The sequence below is a fragment of the Cetorhinus maximus genome, chromosome 18 (genome assembly GCF_964194155.1).
Source record: "Cetorhinus maximus chromosome 18, sCetMax3.hap1.1, whole genome shotgun sequence".
Lineage (NCBI taxonomy): Eukaryota > Metazoa > Chordata > Chondrichthyes > Lamniformes > Cetorhinidae > Cetorhinus > Cetorhinus maximus.
The window spans coordinates 90,308,215-90,328,117 of NC_135896.1; the positions used below are offsets into that span (position 1 = coordinate 90,308,215).

At 46.1% G+C, this 19,903-nt stretch overlaps 1 protein-coding gene across 4 annotated transcripts in view; it reads right to left on the bottom strand.

Moving 5' to 3' along the window:
• Window positions 1-12,597: 12,597 nt before the first annotated feature.
• smoc1 (SPARC related modular calcium binding 1) overlaps window positions 12,598-19,903 on the bottom strand; it is a 270,261-nt gene continuing 262,955 nt past the window's right edge. For 2 of the 4 annotated variants that reach the window (XM_078563172.1, XM_078563170.1), the window contains exon 13: window positions 12,598-13,211. In XM_078563172.1, the coding sequence (XP_078419298.1) occupies window positions 13,198-13,211 (14 nt within the window). In that variant the 3' untranslated portion in view covers window positions 12,598-13,197. Of the gene's footprint in view, window positions 13,215-19,903 lie in introns of all 4 variants that reach the window. The other 2 variants (XM_078563171.1, XM_078563168.1) reach the window with 1 other exon arrangement.

Here is a 19,903-nt window from a genome sequence, read left to right on the forward strand (position 1 = left end):
GATTCATGAAATAGTTTTTGCGATGCCTCCTATTCCAAGCATAATTATATTTCCTACTGATTGTGATTTGCCTGTTAATTTATGTTTTAATTGCATTGATTTAGATTCATGTTAAAGTGAAAGTTACAAAAGATGAAACATTGTTGGGTAAATTTCTTCATTTGGGATTAGTTTGGTAAATCTTTTGGTTTTCGGATAACCATGGGGATCACAACATTAATCCTCTTTCTCGTATCCCACTCCCCCCTCATCCCACACTCTTTTCCGACATACAAGCTCCAAATGGTATGAGCATGTACCTCTTACTATCCATGCCACCCCTCCCCACAAACCTACCCTCGCACCTTTCTCTTTTCAGACGCTTGAGAATTGTGATTTGGCAGCAGTGGAAGAGCAACTGAATACAGGGCAAGAAAACGTTAATGATGAAGAAACATTGGCGCTCGATCTCACTTTCATAGCCACCAGCTCACATTTTTTTAAATTTAATTTTTCATGGGATGTGGGTGACGCTGGCTAGGCCAGCATTTGTTGCCCATCTATAATTGCCCTTGAGAAGGTGGTGGTGAGCCACCACTTTGAATCTCTGCGGTCCATGTGGTGTAGGTATACCCACAGTGCTGTTAGGAAAGGAGAATATTGGCTGCATTTAATTTAAAGCTAGCCCAGATATGGGAAATGCACTTGGGGAGACATTGGCCATGAGTGACCTGCAGCCAGGGCAGTGGGCAACGATAGTGAGGAGGTCATTGTCGTTCACTGGTTTTGCCGCATTTTGTAACTGCTCAGCTACAGAGCAGTGAACTCCTCACGCAATCCATGTCTTCAGTCACTTGAGGCAAGGGGAATGCGTGTACGTTTTAAGGGGAAACTCTTTCAATGAATTCTTATTACTTCACAGTGACTGATTAGTAACTTCATGAGAGAAAAATAGATCATTTTCTCAACCAACGTCTTTATACACTGAAGTATAAAGGTAATCATGATTATCCAATTTAAAGTGTACAGAAGACATTACATAATGTAACCAAACAATATTGAAAATGTCAGTCATTTTTATTAAATAGAAATGTTTCCACTGCTGGATAAAGATTTCAGTGGGCTGATGGCTATGCAAACTGAAATGCATAGTGTGTTGACAGGCCTGCCTGAAAGCTTGTGTGTAAAGCCAAGGAGCATGGAGGACTCCAGACCCCAAATTTGAATGGGCTTTGGGCACTGCCTGGAGCCCATTCTTTCCAGCGTGGGCACCTTGATCAACTCCATTAGCCCACACGTGGACCTAACCATGACATAGCGTTTCATGGCCGGCGTTTCAGCTCCCATTGCAGCTCAGGCAGCTTCCACCAAAATTCGGAGAACTACAGCGGATGTTCAGACTGCTGTCATGCAAACTCAGTCTGCTCTCGGAAGCACAACTTGGTGCCGCGTAAGCCCAGGCTGCTGCCACCACGGCTGCAGATACCAGTGTTCAAAGGGGCATTCAGAGAGTCTCACAGTAATCCAGCAACCTGCCCTCCAACAAGTTAGCAGGATTGCTGAGGCTGGGACCTGGGGGAGCGGCAGTATCTCCGTGGTGCACGAACCCCGCTGGCCTCGGTTGGTTGTGGCGCACCTCAGAGTCGCCGTGCAGGGTCTGCAAAGCGACTGGCGTGCAGCCCATGGCACCCTGCGCCTCAGGGGAGCCTGCAACCTTCTCCGGTTTACTCCGCTAGCTAGGGAGAATGCAATGTGGTCATCTCTCAATGAACAGAGAAGGTCGGTGGGCAGTAAACTGCTAGATGTTGCAAATACCTCCTGCTCTAGCCTGGATGGGGCATGATGCAAAAATGGTTCATGGCCACTGTCACCTTCACAGTCACAGGCAATGCAATCCTTACTCTGCCCTGAGGCTGCAGTTGTGGCCGTGGCGGGTAGCAGGTTTCAATGAGGATTAGTGGAGTGCAGACGTCTAACATGGAGTTTCTCACAGAGGCTCAGGCAGGAGAATTACTCCCTGGAAACCCTGGGTGAATATTAAGAGCAATTCTCCCCCTCCCCCTCCTCCCTATTCTGCTCAGTGTCACTTCTGCTCATTCTTGCAGTCATACTGTGTTCCAAAGGGAATAATGTTTACTGCAACCACGACTTGGAGTATTTGATTTGTGCAGAAGCCTTGAAGTCAAGACCAACTGCTTCAGCACCTGCCACGCCACACCTGTAGTTATTAGTAACTTTAAAGAACTAATGAAAGCACCAAACACTTCTATAATCACAGCAACAGATGGTAGAAATCAAACAGCTACTAACCTGTGAGTAGTTGATGATCCTTTTAAATTGTCCTGGTGGGGAGTTCTTCCTGCTACTGAACACGTGTTCACCATGTGTGCTGAAAATGGGCATTAGCTGGAGTGTTGAGCTCCAAAATGGCAGTGCTGATGTTAAACCAGCTTTACACATTGACTATAGTCACGATCTGACTAATCTGCGGACAGCCCCCGTGCTAACGCCCTCACCAATATGGCTTCCGACGCAACCCACACCAGAAATATTTGCCAGAGACGCCATCTTGAGCCTCCGTGGTCACAAGTAGTTCCATATAACACCCGCAAAGCGGCTTGTGTACCTGCGCACGTGGCATCCGGGGTTTGTGTCATTACATCCTACACCGCCTCATCGACAAGTCACAGGATTCCCTATGCATTCTGACTATCTTTGTGAATCTGGCACAGGACGGGATTGTGATGAGAATGATGGAGTTGTCGATGCTTTTAAGTAAATTGAACATCAGGATACCTCACAAGCGACAGAAAGTGACCTCGCTAAGTGTGTTTGTTTCAACAAGAGGTTCATGCTCATGACCACAGAGGAAGAAGAAAAAAGAAAGTAGCAGCTGATTAAAGGAAGAGACTTGCATTTATATAGCCCCTTTCACAATCTCAGAACACACCAAAGCGCTTTACAGCCAATGAAAAACTTTTGAAGTATAGTCATTGTTTTAATGTGGGCAACGCAGCAGCTAATTTGTGCACAGCAAGCTCCCAAAAACCACAGTGTGACAATGACCAGATGGCCCATTATTGTAATTATTGATGTATAAATATTGGCCTAGACACAAGAAGAACATTTCCTCAAAGTAGCACCTTGGGATCTTTACATCCACCTGAGAAAACAGACTGGGTTTCACGTAACTTTTGATCTGAGAAACAGCACCAGGGCAGAACTCCCGAACCTGAACTGGAATGTCAACATTGGGCAGGGTTTTCCCTTCGTCAGGTGGGCATGGTGAGCAGGCCCGGGAGCGGCTGTGAAATAGACCACTGCCCGCGAACGGGCCCCAACCACGATTTCACCCTGGTGGGCCCATTAAGCCCCGTCCAGTGTGAAACGGAGTTCTGCACTGACCGGGCAGAGACGAGCGGGGACGTGGGCCTGTCAACCACCGGGTCCAATGGAAACCCGGCGGCCGGTTTAAAAGCAGCCCAGGCAGCCCCTGGAAGGCTGCCATGGAGTACATTCCCTGAGCCGGCATTATGGACGCAAGTGCAGCTGGACACGGCAGGCGGGAGGGCAGGTCGGGTGGACACTCAGTCCCCCGCTTTTCTGATGAGGGCCTTGCCATCCACCTGGAGGAGGTGGCTGCCAGGAGGGACACCCTTGTCCCCAGGGATGGGAGGAGGAGGCCACCGCACCTCACCAAGAGGGCATGGGAGGAGGTGGCAGCACTGGTCAGCAGCCGTGACGTGGTGCGGCGCTCCTGGGTGCAGTGCCAGAGGTGCTTCAATGACCTGCTGCACTCAGGAAGGGTGAGCACCGTGTTGGCCTGGGTCAGTGTGCAGATGTGTTAAGGTCTTTCTGTCCCCCCCGTGGACCTCAGCGGTGCTAGGGTCTGAGTGCCAGCTGTCAATCATGCCGGAGCTCGCCAAGTGGGTGAGCCCTGGCTGCTTGGACTGAGTGCCTTGCAGCTCGAGGGCCACAACTCAGATGTGCCCTGCCAGGTGTTCCTCAGCTGGGGTTGGCCAGGCTGCAATGGCGCTGCAGGTAGAGGGTGGACTAAACAATGCTCCTCCGTTGTTTCAGGAGAAGACACCCCATAACAATATAGAAGGGTTGTGAACCAGCGGAGGCCCCGCTAGCCTCCTAAACCTCTCAAGGTATGAGTAAGACACCCTAGAGCTCGAGAGCTGGCATGCCCCATGTGCAACCGGGCACGGAGAGGTTGGGGTGTCAGACAAAGGTAAGAGCACAGTGCACAGAGGTGAGACTTTCTAGTGTAGCCTCTTCATTGATGTGAGCCTTGAACCTGGAGTCCCCATTGATCATTGGAAGACGATGGCACCATGATGCAGATCTCCATTGTCTCACCAGGGTGCCAGGCATGTACAGTGACAGTGTGATGGCTTTAACTAATGACATGTCCTTCGTCTCTCTTTTAGGTTCACCAGCAGGTGTTCACTCTCCGGACCCTGAAGGGCTACCCCTGACACTGGAGGACAACCAGGCATCATTTGCACCTGCATTACACCCGATCTCTGAAGCAGGCACCAGTGCAGATACCAGCACCTCATTGGGCATTAGAGTGGCGCCTAGTACCTTGGTGCACATTGGTGAGGATGCATCACAATCACTTGAGGTGCAGGTGGAGGCAGAGAGTCCCCAGAGCGCTGGCAAGTGGAGGACTGCTGGGGTCCAGGGCTCAGCCGAAGGCTGATGATGAGCCTCTGGAGTCGTCCATTAGGCGGCAGATGCTGGATGTCCAACGAGATGTGCAGCAGGATCTGGATCCATGAGGGCCTGCGTGTCATGGTCTGCATGATGGAGGAGTCCTTGCGGACAGCAGAGTCAGCAGGCTGTCTCCAATGTCAGTGCCAGCAAGGGGAGGAGCACCAAGATGTAACACCCACAAACATAAGTTAAAGGCACCATGAGCACAAGAGGGACAGGCCACGGGTGATTTTATGTTTATTTTTGTTAACTTTATGTATATTGGTCTGACATTGAATACCAGAAACATTTCTGTTAAGATTATTGAACTGTCAGAATGATATAATTTGTGTTTTTGTCATCATGGCCTGAGTATGCTTCACCTTTTTATTTCATTGGTGCAGGAAACGCCAGTGTGTAATGCTGGACATAGGTGGCTCTGAACTTTATTGCAGAGACACTGATTGTTCTTTGTGTTCAAATGAAAGGCTCATTTCAGACGTCCGGGATGGAGGCGGCAGCCCTGGCGTGTGTTTGGAGCTGATCTTTGGTAGCCTAGCTGAAGGAGCGTTGGATCAAGGTGGCCCTGGGTCCCTGTCTCCCTGCAGGTCACCGAGGTCTGGCTCCGCACCCTCAGCATTCTTCTCACCGTGCTCATCTTCGGACTCACTACTGAACTCATCATCTCTGGCCAGTGGAGTTTCGTCAAGACCCTCTTTCTCCACTGGGTCCGCCCTCACCAGTGCCAGGTTGTGGAGAGCACAGCATGCAACTGTGACACCCGCTCTGGGGGTTATTGTAGGGCTCCCTCGAACAGTCCAGGCATCGGAAGCACATCTTGAGAAGATCTATGATCCTCTCTACCACCACCCTTATAGCGCTTCTCTGCCTCTGTTCTTGGATGGTGGAGAGGCGTCATGAGCCACCTTCTGAGGGGATAGCCCTTGTCACCCAGCAGCCATCCATCCAGTCGGGCGGGAGCACTGAAGAGCCTCGGCATCTGGGAGTGTCTGAGGATGTACGTGTCATGGGAACTGTCAGTATACCTTGCACAGACTCACAGAATCTGCATCCTGTAGTCACACACTATCTACATGCTCATGGATTGGAATCCCTTCTTGTTGACAAAGGCACCCGGCTGACCCACTGATACCTTGGTGGCCACATGTGTGCAGTCGATTACACCCTGGATGTGGAGGAACCCAGCAATCACAGCAAAGCCTGTGGCTCGCTCAGCCTGTCTGGCCTCGTCTGTACAGTAAAGAATTAAGGCCAGTACCTGTCTGAACAAAGCTTCTGTCACCAGTTTGACGTAACTGTGGATAGTTGATTGGGAGACTCCACACAGATCCTCCACTGACCCTGGAAAGAGCCGGAGGCATAGATGTTAGGGCCACTGTGACCTTCAGAGCCACTGGCATGGGGTGTCCACCCATACAGTCGGAGCTGATCTGAGACCCAATCATCTGGCCAGTGGAGGTCACAGTTTCCCTGCAGAGGTGAAGCCTCCTTCGGCATTGCACCTTGGACATATTGAGGTAGCTGCATCGCTACCTGTAAACCCTGGCAGCAGGATAGTGGTGTCTTCTGCGGCCCCTTCCGCCTTGGTCTACCTGCTGGCCCTGCGCCCCTTGTGCCTGTGCCTCTCCTCCCATAGGCCCCACCTCTGGAAGCTGCACTGGGACATGTGGCCTCCTCTCCCTTCTGCCCCTCTCTTCCTCCTCAGAGGAGGTGCCTCCAGCGGAGACCACAATCCCCATGACCAGGGTAAGGGAAGGCTGTCTGATACCTGGAAGATGTCACACGGTCTGAATCCTCTGGGGGCCTGGCAGACAGCAATGAGCCCTGAAATGAAGCCTGGAAATGTTAAGGATGAAGCCGTGAACAGAGATGAAGCTGCCAAGTACCAATAAGCAACCAGCTGCAAACGATCTCCAAAACTCCTCACTACTCACACTGGCAATGCCGCTGACCCTTTTATCCCGCCCTTGGATGAGGTTTGTGAAAATGTCGGCTGGCCGCCTGCCCGTTTTGCCCGTGTGACGAGCAGAAAATCGCACGGGCAAGGAAAAATCACAGTCGGTTGGACTGTTAAAGGGCCTTAAGTGGCCTCTTAATTATTGGCGGACACCACTCTGGCACCAGCACATGCCCACCGAGTGAAATATCACGTGAATGCGCGATGATGTCAGGGCGCTCGCCCGACGTCATCGCACACTATTTTGCTCCCGTTCAGGTCAGGCGCCCGCCCGCGGGATATAAAGTTCTGGCCCTTGACTTTTGTACTCAATTCTCTGGAGTGGGGCTTGAACTCACAACATGTGATTCGATGACTGGAATGCTACCACTGCACAAAGCCGACACAGAGACAGATTCTTTGTTGGTTTCCATTCCAAACCACCAACCCATTGTCAATGTCCCAGGCTACAGTGGCAGAAGCATCAGTTGAGCAAGTACAGTATGGCATTATTGGCCTTGTAGCTGTATACATATTTATAATGGACAACTGCAAACGTTTTTTGAACTTCACAGTTTGACTGATCCCACATGTTCTTATCTGAGGCAGATGACTAACAGCTGTTTCTTTCCTTGTGCTCAACCTTCTGTGACACAACCTTCTGAAGCACAACTCTAACACATTGCTGATTCACTAACCGCAAGGTTGCTAAAACCGATTAACCTATACACTTGTGATATTAACGCTGAACGTCAAATGCCATCATTTGAAAGAAGCTTGCGCAACGAAAGTGAAACCCCTGCATTAAAAAAATGCCCGAGCATACCTGATTGCAGACCAGTTTCTACAGACTGTTCATCGAATTGATCCTTCAGATGCAGCCCCCATTTAATGGGTAAATCACAATTTCCTGTTCTCCCGTTTCACATCTGATTTTCAGCAAATATTAGCAATCTTACAATTGTGCCACATTTCTTCAGCGCATACCTGCCATAGCTGCATTTCACCCATTCATTCTGTGACATGTTCAGGAATCACCTGTAGGACTGCTGGTACCGTTTTAACCTTTTAGTGAGCTTACATATAATTGGAAACATTTGAACGGCATACTTTAAAGATTCCAATCTTTGCGCTTTTAAAATGCTTTAGATTAATATATGATAGTATCTTAACTCTGCAATGGTGTGGTGAGTCATTTCTAGCTGATTTCACACTAGCGTGAGGATGTAGTACCCTCTTCCGAGATGTTTAGTTAACATTAGTGCAGAGGGATGAGTAATACGTCTGCGGCTTTAAATCCATGTTTCACTGCAACAAGAGACGCTCACATGGAGGTGAAGGATGTCATTCGCCATCACTAAATGGATGACTGCATTATAAAAATATTCCTGGAAGAAGCAGAACACATCGTTTGATACCATTGAGGGACCTTTTTTTTTGAAGTCCGTGGTCTTTCCCACTTAAAAAGTACTCTTGAGGCACGTAGATGCTGTTGACTCAAGCTGTGTAGGCCTCTTGTAGCCATCAGTGCTCCCAGCATAAATCACTTGACTGGTTGTTCTAATAGTGGAGATCCACATATCGTGGACCTCTGGATATAGATCCATGAACCTAGTCGGCCTACAGAAGACCTGTGACACCCTCCCTTTGTTAAACGGACCAGCGAGGCATGTGATCCTGTTGGCAGATTCCTTCCAGGACTGGCATAGCCTCAAAACCATAATGCGAAAGCAACTTTAAATAGTGGGGTCTTTCTTGCTGCAGATGGACCCTGTATCATTTGTCATTCCCTTCTTGCCCACTGTGCACTGTAACGTACTTAAGTAATATATGCTATGGTAAGATTAAATCATAAATCCTCATGTTAATGTTAAGATCAATGGTGTAAAGTTAGGCAACACTGGTTAATTACAAGACCAATTAATTTTATTTAAACATAGCTATCTAATTTACAGCAGTATGAGCCTATTTTTGGTGACCAAACTCCTCCAGTATGTTGGGGAAGTGTTAGTTACTGGGTTTGTAAACCAGGTGTCACCTTTGCCTCAGTGAGAGCAGTTACATCTCTTGTGAGTTCAAGTGCCATCCCAGAGATGTCATGTATATTAACCCAGACTGACACTCTACTGCAATACAGAGAGTGGGAGGAGAAGTGAAGGGCTTATACTTATATGGCAGCTGGGGCTCAGTTTCTAGCACTTTTGCCTCTGAATCAAAAAGTCAAGGGTTCAAGTCCCACTTCAGGGCTTGGGCACAAAAATCTATGTACCAAATATTCTGGTCTCCAGACTCTCGGAGACCAGACGTGCGATCCATGATGCAAGTCAGGACCCCACGGAAGTCCTGACGGGCTGACCTCCGTGGGATTTGACCAGGATGTTTGAACTTCCGATGGGAAATTCCTCAGCTCCCCGGGACCCTCGATCAATGTCTCCGTCTCAACTCAGAGTTGGAGACTGCGGGTAGTTCTGCAATACCCAGCTGAATTATCACCCAGGAAATGTTAGACGGATTAAAACCTAGTCTAACTCCTGGGTAACTACACAACTGACACCCCCCACACCCTCAATTACTCACACTGACCCCTCGACACTCTGACTACCCTATCTGGCCACGCAAGTATCCCTTTATCCCCCGACCACCCACTCAATCCCCCCACCATCCCATCTGGCCACACCTCCCGACCACCCAACCACACCCCTGACTTGACCTGACCAGCCCTCGGCACGACTACCCCACCTGAACCAGCCTGACCCAACTACCCCACCGACCCACTTACCCAGTCACCCACCTCACCCACCCTACCCAACTACCCATTTACCTCACCCACCCTATCTAGTTACCCACGTACCTCACCCACCTACCCACCCTACTCATTCTCTCATTCGCCCACTCATCGGTTCAAGAGCATTCATTCACTACCATTCACGCTGGACCTTTAAACTTACACCTTGTTAGCTAGTGCTGTAACAGGGGGTGTGTCTTGTCCTCCCTCCGGATGTGACAGTTCTGCGACAGAGCTTTCGGAGGGACACTGAACTCTGCATTTCTGATAAAGCCAGGCTTGGAAGACCCAGCAAGAAATGTGGGGTAAGTTTGAGCGGAGCAGCGAACCGACGTTGATTGTCACTCCTTGGAAGATCTGGGCGTATGCTGATGTTCTAGTGCAGTATTGAGGGAACACCGCACCGTTGGAAGTGCTGTCTTCTCGATGAGATGTTAAACCATCTGCCTACTTGAGTGGATGTAAAAGATGCCGTGGCACTTTATCCAAGTAGGGCCTGGTGCCCTGCCCAACATTTCCCCCTCAGTCAACATGATGAGAAACAGGTTATCTGGTTGTTGTCGTATTGCTGTTTGTGGCAGTTTACTGTAGGTATACCGGCCGCTGTATTTCCTACATTAAATACACTTCAAAAAGTGTATTTCATCGGTTGTAAAGTGCTTTGAGATGTCCCATGGTTATGAAAAGCGCTATCTAAATGCAAGCCTTTCTTTTTCTTTTTATATGGTGCTTTTCATGATATCAGGTCATCCCAAAGCACTTCACATAATCACAGAATTGTTACAACGCAGAAGGGGGCCATTTGGCCCATCGGGTCTGCACTGGCTCTCCAAAAGAGCATCGTAACTTAGTGCCATTCTCCTGCTTTTTCCCCATCCCCTTGCACATTGTTTCTATTCAAATAATCACCTCTTGCCCTCTTGAATGCCTCGATTGAACCTGCCTCCACCACGACCAAGGAAATTTTTTTGAAGTGTAGTCGCCAGTGTAAGGGAGGGAGTGCTTCTACACGATTGCATGTCTCCTTGCTGTCACCAGTGCCCAGTAATATAAATGGCTCAGATTGTGACCCAATGTCAGTTGGGTGACCACTTCCGCTGGGCAGCACCCCCTTAGCGTAAAGTCCTGGCCCACGACCACAGATCAACCCCCTTGTCAATGGCCAATATTTCCAATGCTGGGGTTTGGGTCCTGGAGTTTCTGGCTGACATCAGTATGTTGGTGCCAGGGAAGTGCGCTGTGTAACGATTTTGTCTACATCTCCTATCGTCGTGAGGAGGCCTCCAAATGACCCTGCAAACTTCAGCAGACTCAGTCCCAGAAAGCAGCACCTCACACAATCCTAAAGTAACTGCTGGAACCCCAATCAAAATAATTTCACTACCACTGACCTTCGCATCCATTTGCTTCTTTATAATTTACTCTGTTTAACTGTTAGAGACAAACGTTAATTCTCACTCTCAAACCATGAGGAGGTGTCATGTGAAACCCTGGGCACAGATCTGAGTTAACTTGTAACAGTGCTATTGTCATAATACTCAATAGCAGGGTAAATAGCTTGTGTGAGCTTTATCTATTAGACTGACTGGTCAGATACTAATCTAGCTTATTATCAGTGGCTCTCATGTGACATTACTCAAGGTGAGTTGAAAGATATGAAAATAAGTTTGAGAGAGACTGCGACATAAGTGAATGCTCAAATTAACCCCCCCAAAAAAGTGTGATAAAATTTCTTTGTACAATGGATACCATTGAAGTTAGGTGTACAATTATGTTACTGATAACTTCAAGTTATCTTCTTATATCCTAATCAAATTATTATTTGGGCTATTTAAGTTTCTAATGGGCCATTTGTTTAGCATTGTTTATTCATCCTTTTTTTCCTTTAATCTTTCATGGGCTGTGGACATCACTGACAAGGCCAGCATTCTTGGAGAGGCAGTGGCATAGTGGTATTGTCACCAGACTGGTAATCCAGGGACCCAGGGTAATGCTCTGGGATTCTGGGTTTGAATCCCACCACAGCCGATGGTGGAATTTGAATTCAGTAAAAAATCTGGAATTAAAAGTCTAATGAAACCAATGTCAATTGTCGTAAAAACCCATCTGGTTCTGCCATCCTGGTCTGGCCTACATGTGGCTCCAGACCCACAGCAATGTGGTTGACTCTTAAAATGGCCTCTGAACAAAGGCAATTAAGAGTGGGCAATAAATGCTAGCCTAGCCAGTGGTGCTCACATCCCATGCATGGGAAAAAAACACCTTTGTTGCCCATCCCTACTTGCCCTTGAACTGATTGGCTTGCTAGGCCATTTCAGCTGCAGTTGAGAGTTAGCCACATTGCTGTGAGTCTGGAGTAGGCCAGAAAACGTAAGGATGGTAGATTTCCTTCCCTTACAGGGCATTAGTGAATTCCAAATTCATTAGTCCAGTATTAAAGTGTCATTCTGAAATATTGATATTGAAAAAAAGAGCCCTGTATCAAAGCCTGAAGAAAACATGGCAGAAACATAGTCTTCACAGCACTCAACAAAAGATTGCTCAGTTCTCTGACTGATTTTAAGCAGTTAACAAATTTACTGAGTAGCTAGACTTCTTAAAAAGAATAATTTCTTGGGTTGTGAGCATGACTGGCAAGCATTTAGTGTCCATCTCTAATTTCCCTTGAGAAGGTGAGTGAGCCACCTATAAATGAGTGGCTTCACTAGGCCTAAAAGGGTTGTTGAGCGTTAACCACATTGCTGTGGGTCGTGAGCCACATGTAGGCCAGACCGGGTAAGGTTGGCAGATTTCCTCCCCTGGAGGGGCATTAGTGAACCAGATGAGTTTTTACCACAACCTGGCAGTTTCACGGCCATTATTAATGAAGGTAGAATTTTAGTCCAGATTTTCTTTATTGAAGTTAAAGACCCACAATCTGTCATGGTGGAATTCAAACTCATGTCCCCAGAGCATTCATTCAGGCCTCTGGATTACTAGTCCAGTAACGTTACCACTATGCCACCATCCCCTTAATCATCTGGTTTGGAGGAAGGCGGAGGTCAAATTGAAAATTCTTCACAAGAAATCATGCCCGTTCTTTCTCAAATGAACCATTTTGGTCCTTTCAGGTTGAGACCCTGGACCAAGGGATCACACAGATAATCAAATGATCAATCCAACATACAAGGTCTTCATTCTATAGTTTTATTAGTAAATCAGTAATGCACTGTGTTGGAAAACAATATGCATTTTATTTGTAATGGAAAGAAAAAGCCGTAAGATTGAATAATTTTTGTAAGCTTTGACATCTACAAGACATTGCTTCCATTAGCCATTGGAGTATAGCTCTCTTCTGTTCTAACAGTCTTTTTCACTAGTCGTACTTTGTTCCTCAGGTTGTGACTAAAATTAGCAACAAAGGATCTGTCAATGAAAAGCCTGTTGATTATAGAAACCACACATACATTGTATGTGATTAAGGACAAGGGCAGCACTAAATGCCACAGACGCAGTGATGCAACCAACTGTACACCAGAACTGTACAATTAAATATCTCCTCAAGTTTTGTTCTGTCCAAACCACTAAGGTTTAACTTTTAAAAAAAAAAATCAGTAGCTGTTTAGAAACTTGCATCTTTCTTCTATAATCAATCTATAATGGTATACAATTTTTTAAAAAGTGCAAACTTTTGGCGACACTTCTTGCATTCAGGTTATTGCCATTTTGTCGTGCCCACTTATAGAAGCACTGGTTTTATCCACTGTCTTCCTTCAAGGCTCCACTTTGTCCTTCACACCAAACGTCCTACTACAAACAAAGAGAAATGAGATTATATTCGATTTTAGTCTAGCCAAGCAGAGCTACTCAGATAGTTACCAGCTGTCACCTTCAATCTGATTCTAAAAGGAGTAAATACATAATCATTAGCTAGCAACCATGCAATGCTCAAAGTGTAGAAACCTGGAACTTGTATATTTTCTTGCCCCAGGTGCCTGGCCAAGATAATAAGGCTGCAGACCTGTCCTCAAGGCTCCCCCATGTCACTCTTTATGGCCAACCTATAAGGAGGAGCACCAGAACAGTCCAAAGTGACTTTGCCTTCTTGTGTGATGTATATGCCCCCTTTGTTTGGTTCACCTTCAAGGACAGTAGAAAACTCATCGTCCTCAGAATCACAGGCGTGAACCAATATCTTAACACGTAATGTATGATGTGCTGGCCACTTACCTCACCATCTCTAAAATGAGGTATAAAAGAAAGACAAATATATATTATACATAACTTTTAATGACCACTGGACATCTCAAATTGCTTTACAGCCAATGAAGTTCTTTTGAAGTGTAGTCACTGTTGTATGTAGGAAATGCAGTAGCCAATTTGTGCACAGTAAACTCCCACAAACAGCAATGTGGTAATGACTGGATCATCTGTTTTTTTGTGATGTTGTTTGAGGGATAAATATTGGCCAGGGCACTGGGGATAATTCCCCTGCTCCTCTTTGAAATAGTGCAATGGGATCTTTTACATTGATCCAAGCGGGCAGACGAGGCCTCGGTTTAACGTCTCACCCAAAAGACAGCGCCTCCAACAATGCAGCACTCCCTCAGCACTGCACTGAAGTATCAGCCTTGATTTTTGTGCTCAAGCCCTGGAGTATGCACTTTCCAACTTTTCCAACATGTAGGAATACTTAAAAACTGATGTCCCTTTTAAATATAAATAGCTAGACTTTGAAAATGTAGTTGTAAGTATTTCTTTTTTAAAAAGTGCTTTCTCTTTCCTTTCCTGCCAAGTAATTCTGAAAAGGCAAGAAGGTGACCTACTCCTGACCATTGAAAAATGCTATTGTTACAATTACAAGGTCATGAGATGGTTATGTTTAGGGACTGTGCCTTTAAGTTAAAATGAAGGGGATCGTGTGAGGTGTTCTGACAGCAAGCCCGGATGTTGATTGCTAAATATTAAAGGAAGGCCTAGATTGTTTTACTGGGAAAAAATGTGCAAAGTATTCACACTTGCAGACAAGGGTGAAGGCAGACATGATGCCAGTGGACCAACTGTGAGTCTCCAAGTTCCAGAACAGTGTTGAGAATGTTGGGTTGTAAACAGTTGTGCCTTAAACTGTCCATTTAGTTCAAAATGAGAGTTGAGCTCTCAGGGATAACTGCTCAGCATCTCTACCTGGATACCAGACCCATGTGATTCACATTGTCACGGTGATGGGTTTCGAGATGGTAAGGGTACAGAACAAGCCACTGTGATATCAGATTACAGGCTTTCCTAAAGTATCACTGAATATCACAGACAGGTTAGTCTTCCAGAGTCGTGGACAGAGAGAACAGCTAGTAGCCGAAAGCCTCTCTGGCTCACTCACCAGAATATGGGTGGAAGCTCATGCTCAGATTGAAAAGACCAAAATCCTGAGGAATTAAAACAAAGTTGGAATAGTCATCTAGGTTGTGCTAGAGAGAGAATGTCCAGTAATACTCTCATCATGAAGAACAGTCCTGGGGTTAGAAGTTACCAGAATGAGAAAGGAAAAGGGCAGAAGTAAGCTCTTGGGAGTTTAGAGTTATTTTGGACTGACTGTGGGAGAATTGAATGTGTACTTAAAGGACCATGTAATGTATACCCTCTTTTTGGTTGTGTTAAAGTTTGGTTTTGTAGTTTAAAGTATAAGCTGCTTACAAAAACAGCGTTTAGCCAATAGTGCTTATAATCAATCTGTTAGTAAATGTCTTAAAACGTGAAATCTTGTGTCATCCATTCAGCTATTACCTAGAAGTTGAAATTTCTTTTTAAAAGTTATTGGTCTCTACGGGGGTCTTAACACTATTCCTTAATTGGGTAAGACACTGTTCCTCTCCTTCCATATGGGAAGGACACGTCTAGTTGAAAAATTCTGGAGAGATCTGAGCTCAGCCATTTTGAATAAAGTTAAGGGAAAAAAACCTGCATTTATATAGCCTCTTTCACAACCTCCGATGTCCCAAAGTGCTTTACAGCCAATGAAATACTTCTGAAGTGTAGGAACTGTGCAGTAAATGTGGCAACTTTTCATGCACATTGCAAAGTCCCACAAACAACAATGAGCAATTTAATGTTGGTTGGGTGAAGAAACAGACAGACTCATTCTTCACAATTATCGGACATCTTGACATTTTACAGCCAATGAAGTACGTATTGAAGTGTGGTCACTGTTGTAATGGAAGAAATGCGGCAGCCAATTTGTGTTCAGCAAACTCCCACAAACATCAAGGTGATAATAACCAGATAATCGTTGGGCCTTTTTTGTGATGTGTATTGAGGGATAAATTTGGGCCAAGACATCAGAGATTACCTAGAGATTACCTAACGCTGTAAGATCTTTTACAGCCACCTGAGGGGGCAGATGAGGCTTCAGTTTAACATCCCCTCAGAAAAATAGCTCCTCCAGCTCTCAGTACTGCACTGCAGTATCAGCCTGGATTTTTAGGTTTAAGTTCAGGAGTGGGACTTGAACCTCGAACCTTATGATTCACAGGCAAAAGCACTACCAACCGAGCAACGGCTGAAGAACAGGAAAAACACGGAGAAACAGCAATAAAGAAAACACTGAGCCCGAGAAGGAACCATTTACTTCATACAATAAGGGCATTCTGGCTGATGTAAAATATGATATGAAGCTTTTGCCTAATGCACAATACTTGATCTACTGACTTGCACGACAATAGTCCTGCCTTTTCCTTAGGCGATCATAGGTTCAAGTCCAGCTGGGACACTTGCCTTTAAACCTAATGACCACACTTACGCCATTGAAAAAGGCGTTAAGTTGAAATCTGAAGGATGCTAAAAGAAAAAATCATCCCTGGGCGCTGGCCAAAAAAATGAATGAATCCTCCCAACAGCTTGCATCTCCCAGGGTCCAAGCTTATGGGGATTGATTCCCTCGTTGGAATATCCTTAATTTGTACGCAGCGACAGGTCTTTGACCCAGTCCAGGAAATTCCTTGAATGAACCCATTGCTCACGTACATTTTTTTTTATTTGAAACAATGTGACGGGTGAAAGCAGCACATCCTTAGTGCAGCATGAACAACCATCAGCATGTTAGTAGCTGAAAAACTGGTAGCGTAGCTGGCATTTGGCAAGAGCATATTTTGACAGAGATCAGATTGGATCCAGATGTTCCGGCAAAGGTGAACTTCTGGGAAATTTTGTGTAATGAGTAAATTGTACCCTGTAGAAACATAGCGGGGAATAGTTTTCTAATCTATGCCATACTTTCCCTTTTAGACAGTGGCAGCTGAGCATAATAAAATAAATATGCGATGAATAAAACATCTTGTCAGAAGCAATTATTTTCATGTTTCACTTCCCCAGACACCTGATTCTGCCATGGCTGGGAAGCAGATTGACAACCATCCAGCCATTCTAATGTAAAATTATTAACACTGTTTTATATTGTATAAAATACGGACACATCTTTCTCCAGTTTGTGAACCGTGAGCAGGGGGCTGCATGAACATCCACTCCCTGAATGATAGTGGAGCTCAGCGTATAAGAGGCAAACGGTTGAAGTGTTCTGAACCATCTTTACTTAGGATTAAGGGAAACTCTCACTGGCTTGAGTCATACCTAGCACAAAAGAAGATGTTTGTGGCTGTTTAGAGACCAATCATCTCAGCCCCAGGACATTACTGCAGGAGTTCCTCAGGCCAGTGCCCTCGGCCCAACTATCTTCTGCTGCTTCAGACCTTCCATCTGTCATAAGGTGGGGATGTTTGCTGATGATTGCAAAATGTTCAGTTCTATTTGCAACTTCTCCTCCTGAGGTCCCCACAATCATAGAGAGTCTTTAGTCAATTAGATTTACTCCACGTGGTATCAAGACACTGCTCAGTGCCCTGGGTGAACCCTGCGAACACCCCGGCTGTACTACTGAAGACTTGTGCTTGAGAACTAGCCATGCCTCTAGCCAAGCTCTTCCAATACAGCAACAACAATGACATCTACCTGACAATGTAGAAAAATGTCCAGGTATGTCCTCTCCACAAAAAAACAGGGCAAATCCAACACAGTCTACTTTCCATCAGCAGAAAAGTGATGGAAGGTGTCGTTGGCAGTGCTATCGAGCAGCACTCACAAATAACTTGCTCTCCAATGCTCAGACTGGGTTCCACAAGGAGCACTCGTCTCCTGACCATGTTACAGCCTTGGTCTAATCATGGACAAAAGAGCTGAATCCCAGGAATGAAATAAGAATGACTGCCCTTGACATCGAGGGAGCACTTGACTGACCCATAGCATCAATGACTCATAGCAAAATTGACGTCAATGGGAATCAGGGGGAAAACTGTCACTGGCTTGAGTCATACCTAGCATAAAGGGAGATGGTTGTGGTCGTTGGAGACCATTCATCTCAGTCTCAGGAAATCGTTGCAGGAGCTCCTCAGGCCAGTACCCTAGGCCCAGCCATCATCAACTGCTTCATCAATGACCTTCCATCTATCATAAGGTCAGAAAGGGGGGATGCTCACAAATGATTCCACAGTGTTCAGTTCCATTTACAACTCCTCAGATACTGAAACAGTTCCTGCCCACATGTAGCAAGATATGGACAACATTTATGCTTTGACTGATAAGTGACAGCAAGAGAAAATCTAATCATCTCTCCTTGAGGTTCAATGGCATTACCATCGCTGAATTCTCCCACCATCAACATCCTAGGCATTACCATTGACCAGAAACACAACTGGACCAGCCAGATAAATACTGTGGCTACAGGAAGAAGTCAGAAGGTGGGTATTCTGTTGAGAGTAACTCACCTCCTGACATCCCAAAGCCTGTTCACCATCTACAAGGCACAAGTCAGGAAGTGTGATGGAATACTCTCCATTTGAACAAAGAAAGAACAAAGAAAAGTACAGCACAGGAACAGGCCCTTTGGCCCTCCAAGCCTGCGCCGATCATATTGCCTGTCAAACTAAAACATTTTGCACTTCCGGGGTCCGTATCCCTCTATTCCCATCCTATTCAGGTATTTGTCAAGCTACCTCTTAAACACCACTATCGTTCCTGCTTCCACCACCTCCTCTGGCAGCAAATTCCTCTGCGTAAAAAACTTGCCCCGCACATCACCTTTATAGTTTTCTCCTCTCACCTTAAATCTATGTCCCCTAGTAATTGCCTCTTCCACCCTGGGAAAAAGCTTCTGACTATCTACTCTGTCCATGCCACTCATAATTTTGTAAACTTCTATCAAGTCGCCCCTCAATCTCCGTCCCTCTAGTGAGAACAATCTCCTCTGCACCCTCTCCAATGCCTCCATATCCTTCTGGTAATGTGGCGACCAGAATTGCACGCAATATTCCAAGTGACGCCTAACCAAGGTTCTATACAGCTGCAGCATGACTTCCCAGCTTTTATAATTAATAACCCTGCCGATGAAGGCAAGCATGCCATATGCCTTCCTGACTACCTTATCCACCTGTGTTGCCACTTTCAGTGACCTGTGGACCTGTACACCCAGATCCCTCTGCCCGTCGATGCACTTAAGGGTTCTGCCATTTACTGTATAATTCCTACCTGTATTAGACCTTCCAAAATGCATTACCTCGCATTTGTCCAGATTAAACTCCATCTGCCATTTCTCCACCCAAGTCTCCAACCGATCTATATCCCGTTGTATCTTTTGACAATCCTCTTCACTATCCTGGAGCCTGGAGCTCCAACAACACTAGAGAAGAGTGGCACAATCCAGGGTAAAGCAGCCCACTTTATTGGCCCCAATCCACTTACTTAAACATTCACTCCCTCTGCCACCGACGCAACATGGATAGTGTGTAATGCAGCGACTCAGCAAGTCTTCTTTGACCGCACCTTCCAAACCCGCAACCACCACCAACTAGAAGAACAAGTGCAGTAGGCCCATGGGAACACCACCAGCTACAAGGTCCCCTCCAACTAACACACAATTCTGAGTTGGAAATATATTGCCATTCCTTCATCGTCGTTGGGTCAAAATCCTGGAACTCCCTCCCTACCAGCACTGTGGGTGAACCTACGTCACACAAACTGCATCAGTTCTAAATGGCAACTCACCACCACCTTCTCCAGGGAAATTTGGGATGGGCAATAAATGCTGGCCTTGCCAATGATGCCCACATCCACCACCAAGTACAACGTACATCAAGGGACAACTGAGCTGACCTAACCCAAGTTTATTCTTGACTACCTTCCTTTCAATTGAACCAAAATTTGAATTAATTTTATTTCATTTTTTAAATTTCAACTGTGTTGGATAGAAAGTTGTATTGGGCAGAAGCACAAATAAGATGGTTTCTCAGCTGCTTATTATAAGTCCCACCCGGTATGCAGTTCCCTTGGGGGTAATACAGGTGGCCGATGAGATACTGTCCAAGACAAATTTGAATCCACATAGCAGGTGTTTTCACTTCCCGCACTGATTCATTCCTTAAAATAAGAATTCTCATTCTCGGAGGGGGGGCAGGCCA